Source organism: Neopelma chrysocephalum, unplaced genomic scaffold (genome assembly GCF_003984885.1).
Source record: "Neopelma chrysocephalum unplaced genomic scaffold, ASM398488v2 Primary Assembly neopelma1_22b, whole genome shotgun sequence".
Taxonomy (NCBI): Eukaryota; Metazoa; Chordata; class Aves; order Passeriformes; family Pipridae; genus Neopelma; species Neopelma chrysocephalum.
This window is the reverse complement of record NW_020897690.1, coordinates 3,859,468-3,868,662: the sequence shown is the minus strand read 5'-3', so window position 1 is coordinate 3,868,662 and position 9,195 is coordinate 3,859,468. Positions and strand designations below refer to the sequence as shown.

Here is a 9,195-nt window from a genome sequence, read left to right as displayed (position 1 = left end):
ATTGTGAAAACCCCCAGCATTCTCTGGCTTTTTATTTTTGCAGTTGGCATGCAATACAATAATTGTCTTACTCACATTCCTGTCTTCTCTGCTTGTTAAGTGAGTTTTTTCAAGTTTCTTGTTATCAGACATGCATTTATTTGAAACCATTTCCAAGATCATGACTCTATTGCCTAAATCAATCGTTTAACTTGAATTCCATGCTGGAAATATTTCAGTATCCAGGTCATTTTTAAACTCAGTCATGCACAACACCACTTTTCCTTCCCAGTCTAAGATTACGTTTTCTTTGCAAGATCTTCTGTTTACTGAAGCTTAGTGAAAGAGTAATCATTTTTGATATTTTAAAGTTTTCATTAAAATAATTTCCTGAAGGAATATTTCTTTTTGTCACTATACAGCAGGTATACACAGGACCTAGACTCAAACAGAGGTCACAAAAATGACATTGTAATATTATTATTCCCACTAACCAGCTCTAAGGATGTTGGCTGCCTACACTATATATACAAGTTTTGGCATCCACAAAAATGAGTGCAGAGACAGGAAAGTTAAGACCAAATTGTACATATGCCTTAAATACATTTTGAGTAGTCTGCCACAAGTTTCTGAAAAAACAACATTTCACTGGTGAGTGACAAATCTTCATTTCCTAAAGGAGAAGGGGGTTTTAAGCACATACATTTTTATTAATTCTGCAACAATCAAAACTGAACTCTGGAAAATGTGTTTAATTTCCATGAAAATGTCACTGTTTTGGCTCTGACTTACCGGCAGTGATTTTTTTTTCCCCACCACTTTAGTAACAATAACATGACACTTCTACATCAGAAATAACTGGCATACGCTGTAATTTTGTGTTTTCCCAGAGAAAAAGAAGAAAGACCTTTAAAAAGGAAACACTGAAATGGTTACTGCTTGTGTTTACTGACAAGTGAAGGTGAACCTTCCAGTTACTTTGCTGTCTCCTGATCCATCATCCAGTGAGAGGATGGTGACCTGCTTACCATACAGAAGGATCTCTGCATGGCTTACTGGTAGCACAGCAATACACTGAAGCAGAGGCAGCTTTATAAGGAACAATTGAGGCTGTTTTGAGAATTAGGACAGGGGTGTTCTAAAACATTATGTTTAAACCCAGTGAATGCAGCTGTTCCTCTCCAGTGGAAACTACCAGGTAAATTGGTACTGCAGAAAAGATCAATGTTCTGTATTCCAGATGTCTTGCTGGACTCATCTTAACCTAATTTTGATTATGGTGTTTCCATATATTTGCTTGCATGAAACAGGATTTAGGGAAATTTTTAAGCCAGCCTGGTCCATAGAGACCAACAGAACTTCAGACTCAGAAGGAATATGGAAAGAAGTAACTAGTTCCCACAAGATTTCTGTTAGCAAAAACTGTTTAACTTCTTTTTCTGCAGCCAAACTACACAAGTATAAAACTTTAATACTCTTGAAAATCTCATGGGGCTTAAATAATCTTGCTGGTGATAGGTATCTAGCTAGGAGGAGAATGATAAATGGAGCTATGAAGTTCTTTTTTTCCTTCACTGAAGAGATGTTCCTAGAAAAAGGATTAGCAAAAGCTTTCCTTCACTGAGATAGGAAAGCATTTAAGCCTGGTATTTGTCATTTGTTCAAATTAAGAACACTAATATATCTAAGCTTGGGTAAAGGTGGATTTCTTCTGCTACTTTTGTCTTCATTTTATCAAGTATATTGTCAGCTTTTTCATAACGCAGGAGAAGTGATGTCCTTTACAGTCATGTCCTCCATCCAAGAGATAAGAAGAAAAGCATCCTGGTATATCTGCTTAGCTAGTGAGGTGATGTAGGCAGTAAAAGAAAATCATGAGCAGCATCTTATGAACGAAGAACACTCCCTGATAAATAACACTTCTAGACATAGACAAGGTGGGAAAGAGAGAAGTTTAAATGGAATGTTGTGTTTTTCAAAACATTTTGAAGGTAACAGTATTCAGAGCTTGATAGTTTTCTTAAAGAGACACCAGTGGATATATTAACTACTATTTAGCTTCATGAACATTTTGTATGTGTATGTCCCTATCTCTTACTGTTGCATTTTGGTGTCAGGGCTTGAAAACAAAGTATGGTGAAGTACACTACTTCCCGAACACATTAGTTACTCTATAGAAAAGGCAGCTTTATAGCAAATACCAAATGTTCTGAAACTACAAGAGAACACTTTCAGAGATAGAAGTGTCTTGGGGCTTATTGCCAACAGGAGAGTAATGAGCACTACATGGTAAAAAGACCATCTGTATTATACAATTCATCCAGGGGCACAGCCCATGTCACCAATTTTAAATATGTAAATATCAGAAGTTAATTATAGATACTGGGGTCTTTCTCTCTTTTCTCTGTGGGGGTGACGATCTTGAGGGAGGTGGCCAAGAGGAAAAGCAACTGTCAAGTACTACAGTTCTCCTTGTCTACGACTGACTTTTAGACAACCACGACAAGGTTTGTAATGCAAATTCAGCAAAGAGGGACGACTGAGGGCACTCTGAAAGGGCTCTGCACCCCTTCCCACGAGGGGGTAGACTGAGTGACTTGCTATGTTCACTGAATCACAGAATCATTAGATTGGAAAATACCCCCAAGATCATTGATCACACCTTTGATCCAACACCACTGTGTCAACTAAACCACAGCACCAAGTGCCACATCCAGTTATTTCCTGAAGACTTCCAGGGACAGTGGCTCCACTACCTCCCTGGGCAGTCCATTCCAATGCCTGAGCACCCTTTCAGTGAAGAAATTTTTCCTGATGTCCAACTCAAACCTCCCCTGGTACGGCTTGAGGCCATTTCCTCTTGTCCTGTCACTACTTGCCTGGGAGAAGAGGCTGACCATCACCTTGCTACAACCACGTGGAACAGCATGGAAAACACCGGAAGGAGCAGACAGTGCTGATGTTCTGTGTGGTGTTAATTTATTTAGAAGACATGAACACTACAGTCAATATCTTCAGCTGTTTGTCATGGCTGTGTGCCTCCACTCCTCCTACCCTTACATGCTTTTGGCCTAGATCTGTTTTGCATCACTAACATTCTTATTTTATCTTCTTACCTACAAAGGCATCCAGAATGAAAACAGTAGAGTTTGTCTACAGTTAAAATACCACTTTCTTTATTGCAGTGGTAGTGGGAAATCCAAGCAAAGGAAAACAAAAAACTTCCCATCCAAACCTAAAAACTTGGAAGACTCAGTATTTGGGTGTGCAGAAGTATTATCCAGCATTAATTTATTATGAGCCATTGCTTTCCTATGTCAAGACTATCTGCCAAAAATGATAGCTTTACTATATTTCATTGGTTTCACTTTAAATCCTGTATCTGTTATTATCAAAAGTCCTTAATGGATGCCCTGAGAGGCTACTTCCTGTAACACAATCCCAAAGCTGGGAGACACAATCGAGAACACCAAACAATTCACGCTGTAGACTGGCTACACCAGTATTATCCAACACTCAATGAGACAAGGCAGCAGCTTTGATTGTTGGCTATCTGTTGTCTTCTATGACAATGGTTCTTCTCGGATAGGTGTCAACGTCCACAATTATGTAGCGGACCTCATATCTTCCTGATTCAGGATTCTGTAAGGAAAATGATTTCAGGCTGTTTTTTTCTCTTTGGCAGTTTAAGTTCAAGATTAAGCTTGTCAGCTATATCTAGGAATTGTACATACCTCTTTGACTTCCACATGGACCGTTCCCTGTTTCCCTGATTCAGTGCCCTCAATATAGAACTTCAAACGCATATGTTTCAATCCGTCCTTTACGTATTCAATGTGACTAAAAACAGCAAAACAAAACAAAACCCCAACCACCCAGCAAGGATACATATTATATGCCAGTTAAGACTTCAAATTTAAACTTACTTAGAGGGGTTGCTTACTCATTTTGTAAGAAAGTGTATTCCGATGGAGTCCTTATGCTACCATGGGTTCCTTCTCTACTGCTCTTCCAAAGCTTTACTGTGAGTGCCTAAGGACTAGCGGAGTTAGAAGAGCTAATTAGCTGTTGAGGATTAAGAGACGAAATGCTTAAATGTTCTCACCCCAATCCTCCCCTAAGAACTCAAAAGCAATCCAATAGCTGAAGACTCTGGAATTTCCTTGTATTTCTTCTAAAGAACCCTGAGATTCGGAGCCATCCCCTAGAAAGGGATGCCCACATCACCAAGACTACCAGGGGTTTTTTTTAGGTACTTAAACTAAGTTAACAAGCCAAAACACACAAAGCATGCTTTGTCAACTTAATTACTGGGCTGATTAAATCATATCAAAACAGTTAATTATGTGCTTTACTTACTTTGGCAATAATTTTATTCTGTTGAAGTTGTATAACTTTGGCACCGATATCAGATCTACAACCTAAATGCTGATATTTAGACTGGAGTTGGTTTATGTGCATGTATTAGAAAAATAGAAAGGTCCCATTCCTTTCCACGTGACCATTTTCAGAAACTAATGGTCAAATGAGAGTTCTGGTGCCAATTTATGTTTCCTACTGAAATTACTAACTGCTGCATTCTACCAAGCTCTTATTTCCATCAGTCATACCCAGTCATTCACCATACACGGTGAATTCAGTTTAAGGTGACATGATATGTTAGGGAGAACAAAGATGAATGAAGAGCCTTACTGTGGTAAGTTCACATTTAAGGTGTTCATACACAAAAAAAAACCCTGTACATTTTTGAGACACTGAAGGTCATCCTTATACTGCTGGTGCAAACTCTACAATCTTACAGAGTTCTCAGCTCAAAAAATTATTTAAAATACTAGACATTCAAAATGATGGAAATGAAATATCAGGAAAGCTGATTCATAATACATTTACTTATCTACATAGTTCATTTTACAGAGTGGTGCTTAAAATGTCTGTGCATATTCATTTCATTTAGCAGCTCTGCTTTAAACACTTTTTCACAGAGGCTGGTGAAGAGATAAAACTTCAACTAGTAAAAGTCGAAAAAAACCCAACCTCAATTTCATGGTTCAAGTTGTGTATTGGGGGTTATGTGTTGCATCTTATATGAAACCTCATTGAATATATTCCAGTCAAAGAACCCAATAAAGGCAAAGCACAGAGAATTTATGCTTTGTAAGAAATAGTAGTTGTTTTTCTCAAAAGGAAAGTAATAAATAGACACACTGATGAAAGCTTTAGGTGAGAGATGTTCTGTTAAATACACAATAGAGATGTGGCCTCAAGAACAAAAAAGCAATATAAGAAATGGGCAGCCAGTTCTAAGTATCAGCTCAGAACAGTTTCAGACCGTAAACTTCAGTCAGATTCCTGTTCTCCACATGCATGTCTAGGCCTCTTTACTACTCTCTTCAGACTCATCTTGGTTTTTGGAGAGACCAGCTCTGCGTTTGCCATGATGACCATTGCTTGTTTTGAGGAACTCAGAATTGGCATTTTATTGTACTTACTGGTATATGCCACACAAGAGGTACTGCAAAAAACTTGTATGTTCACTCAGAAGTGACAGGGTATGTCACATACAGTTCTTCAATCTAGATCTAATTTGTGACCCAAAACGTCTTTACTGTGCAAAAACTACTGTCTGTATGGGCAAACACCAAAGGGTACCTGACATGCTGTCGTCTTCCTCTTCTTGTTGCCTCCCCATAACCTTTAATAGAGTCACCAAAAGCGCCAATTATCTACAAAAGAAGAGGTTAGAATTGTCAGAAGGTATCACATACAAACAGATATTCCAGTATGAGCTCACACCCCTGCTGGGAATCCATTTTCTTTTAACAAAATGCCCTTTCTGAGTCTAGAAGAGTTTATGAAAGAAAACAGTGTTATGGAAAATTCCTCTATATTCCAGTCCTTTTCTTTACAGTCAAATATTAGACATTTAAAATAAATCCTACTAATATCTTCCATTTCACAGAATATTCTGAGTTGAAAGGGACCCACGAGGATCATTCAGTCCAATTCTTAAGTGAATGGCCCATTATGGGTATCGAATCCGTGACCTTGGTGTTATCAGCACCGTGCTCTAAGCAACTGAGCTAATCTTTTGCTGTCCTCTGAGATGAAGATGTGTAAACCGACATTTTGTGTAAAAAGGAAAAAAAAGCATGAAATATTTGTTCATGTCTACTCCAAGAGAATATTTCAAAGTTTAAAATGCAAATGCATTCCCCTTCACATTATCTAAAAAACACTACTGTTGAAGAAATCCAGGGTTTTTTTCAAACCTATAGTGCCAGAGCAGATTAACCTAGTTTTAAACTTACTTTTAAGTTGGTTAGAAAGGGAGGGTAGGTTTTACTGTGCAAGCACTGTCGAGAAGTTTTAATTCTACAAACTTGTTCCAAAGTAGTCATCATTTTTTTTCTAGTGACAACTTGTCACTTCATTTCTAGGTTATCCTCAGTGGCATCTGAAGCAACCTTGTTTGAAAGCTATTGCATGCATTTCTTGTTTTGCGCGAAGTAGTGGTTTATTTTAGAATCTAGTTTTAGATTGATTTTTGTTTACACCTAGCTATGATGACTGTGTGATCCCATGACTGTTCTGCATCTCTTTTCCTCTTAGCCACAGGAAGGCTAACCAGAGGAAGAGTTTACATTTCTGGGTATCTCTCTATTCAGTGTTTCACAGAATGACAGAACCGTAGTGAAGTGTCACAACAGAATAACTGTGCTGAGAAAAGGCAGCAGGCTAGATTCACAGAACTTAAGAGGGACCAGTTGCCTCTCTGGCCTGCAGAACTCCTTAAGTACTACATGTAGCAGGCACTCAGGTATGTCTGTAAGACTTTCTGTATATGCTCTGAAAGGCAGACTGTATTTGCATCAGTTTTTGTGCTGTGGCACACTCACTTGGCTAACTCACACAGGCTCAATGCTTGCACTGACCTGTCCTAACACAGGCTCCAGTTTGAAGCTGACCCACCTCTGACCAGGTAAAAGCACCAGCAGATCTTCTAAGCACCACATGGCTTTTCCCATAGCTTGGCTTGTGAGATTCCTTGCACAAACTTTTGACTTGAAAAGAGACAGTAACTACTGAGAAACATAAACTTATGACTCAAGTCCAAAAACCAACCTGAGGATGAGATCTGCATTTCTCCAAGGCAGCTCCATAGATCTTATTTGGACTAGAAGAAGAAAATAGCTCTTTAAAAATCACGTAGAACAAACCACCTGTAACAGAAATAACAGTAAATGGAATGAAAACTTACCAAACCTAACGGAATTTATAAAAAGTGTCTTCTGATAAAGAAAGTAATCATAAAAAATAACCTGTAACACCAATTCCAACAAGCACCACAATAAAATAGGTAAAGTCTCTTCCAGCTTCTTTCACTGAAATAAGACAGAAAACAACACAGAAGTTACAACCTTGGATAATAAAACCTGCATAGCTTTCTTATGTAAATGCTCTTCTATTAGTCTGCAGCTCAAATAACATTTTGGCGGGAGAAAAAATTCCAGTAACAGTTTCCATAATGTCTCATCACTATAAGCAAGAGACCATGGAACATCTCTTATATTGTACAGGACATGTTTATATCTCTGTGTTAAGCCTTATTATTTTCTTTTTTCCTACTAGATGATTTCAAGATCCAAAAAAACCACTTATTGCTATTTTTTTGGGTACATGAGAGCTAGATTTTTTAAAGAAATAATGAGGTATTTAGTACCTAAATCCACAATCATTGCAATTCTTATGCACAGAATAGGAAAAGTACAAATACAAAAGCTTATAAATTGCACACACTGAAAATAACTGATTTTATGAATTACTAATCAAGAGAACAATAAAAAGGAGGAATATTAGACCAAAATATGTGTTTTATTTATTAACATCTTTAACTACTGTTTATCTGATTAGTTTTTATCTATCAGGTTTGATCTAAAGTATTAGTAAAATTGTAAGTATACACTCCAAAAAAAGTCACAAGAGATTCTCTGTTTCAAAATATTTTTGAGAACTTGAAAAGAGATTACTAATCTTTTAAAGTGATAAAGTCTGCCTTTCAGTTAAGCACAAGTTACCGAGGAAACTTTAATAACCATTTCTCCTGCAGTCTCCTACTCAGATGAAGGCATTTTTCATAAACCATTTCAAAGCACTTAGGATTTCTGAGTCTAATTATGTAGTAATCACTTTTCACTGAAGTGAATGACACCACCCAAAGTGACGGCAATCCAATAAAGAAACTAGTATCACACATAGAGCTTTGACAGCAACCCCATAAAGAAACCGGTATCACAGATACAGCTTCGACATTTTTGCTGGAGGTGAACTTGTTTCAGCAGCTGTGAGATAGGCTGTATGTGACAGGTTTCCCTTTTGAAAAAGAAAACGAGAGGCTACTTCACCTCGTCCCTGATGTGACCTGAACACTAAATCAATAGGCTGTTTGGAAGAAGCCACAGAGTTTGTTCTGGTTGCGCTATGCATACACTGAAAGGTACCAACTGCTCAAACAGTACGATGTGAAAAGAAACCGGCTTGGTAGTTTTCAGAGATTCGGTGTGTTGTGGGTTTTTTTCAAATACTTGTGTTTTGGGACTACAAAACCAGAGTTGCAGCACGAACTTGTCTCCGCAACAGCCTCTCTGAGCAGCGCACAGCACCCTCCTCACTGTGACTGCTGCCCGCCTTACCTTTCTGAGCAGCCGACAGCAGCGTTTCCTCGTTCCGCGCCCTTTGCACGGACACATCTTTGCTATTTTCGCCAGGTTTCTCAGTTCTCAGCCCTCCCGCCTGCGTCCCGATACTCTGCCGGGCGGGCCGGAGCAGCAGCGGTGGCTGGTGCCGCCACCTCAGGCAGGACCCAGTTCCCGTCCCCGCCCCGGTCCCCGTCCCCAGCAGCGCCCATCCGCGGGGGGCGAGCAGCCACCTCCCCAGGCATGTCCGCCCGAGGGAGGCGGGCAGCATCCCGGGCACGGCTCCCAGCCGGCTTCACGGCGGTACGGTGGGGGCAGCCCAGCCGAAAGGAAAGTTCCTGCCGCTCGCCACGCTCTCCTAAGGGACCCTCGGGGAAGAGCCAGGGCAGCCTCCCGCCCCGAGCAGCAGGTCGGCAGCCCCACAGACCCTTTACCGCCGACAGCCGCCGCTCGCCATTGCCCCGGCGGAAATGTTTGGGACGGCGAGCGGCAGCGGCGAGCTCTGGGAGCGGTAGTTTGGGCG

General features: G+C 39.9%; 1 protein-coding gene across 1 annotated transcript; it reads right to left on the bottom strand.

Annotated features, from left to right (window-relative positions):
* Positions 1-3,133: 3,133 nt before the first annotated feature.
* On the bottom strand, positions 3,134-9,156 carry TIMM21 (translocase of inner mitochondrial membrane 21). Its single transcript, XM_027678266.1, has 6 exons — positions 8,670-9,156; positions 7,299-7,361; positions 7,102-7,199; positions 5,629-5,702; positions 3,714-3,819; positions 3,134-3,621 (listed from the first exon to the last, which is right to left on the bottom strand). The coding sequence occupies exons 1-6, from the start codon at positions 8,941-8,943 to the stop codon at positions 3,529-3,531; spliced, it is 708 nt and encodes a 235-aa protein (XP_027534067.1). The 5' UTR covers positions 8,944-9,156; the 3' UTR covers positions 3,134-3,528.
* Positions 9,157-9,195: the final 39 nt, after the last annotated feature.

Bases quoted from the DNA above. Each gene is read 5' to 3' on its own strand.
- TIMM21 (XM_027678266.1), bottom strand. From the start codon at position 8,943: ATGCTGCCCGCCTCCCTCGGGCGGACATGCCTGGGGAGGTGGCTGCTC. The intron at 5,703-7,101 runs GTTGGTTTTTGG...CTTCTTTTGTAG, and splicing joins AATGCAGATCTCATCCTCAG to ATAATTGGCGCTTTTGGTGA. The intron at 3,622-3,713 runs GTATGTACAATT...TTTTCCTTACAG, and splicing joins TCCATGTGGAAGTCAAAGAG to AATCCTGAATCAGGAAGATA.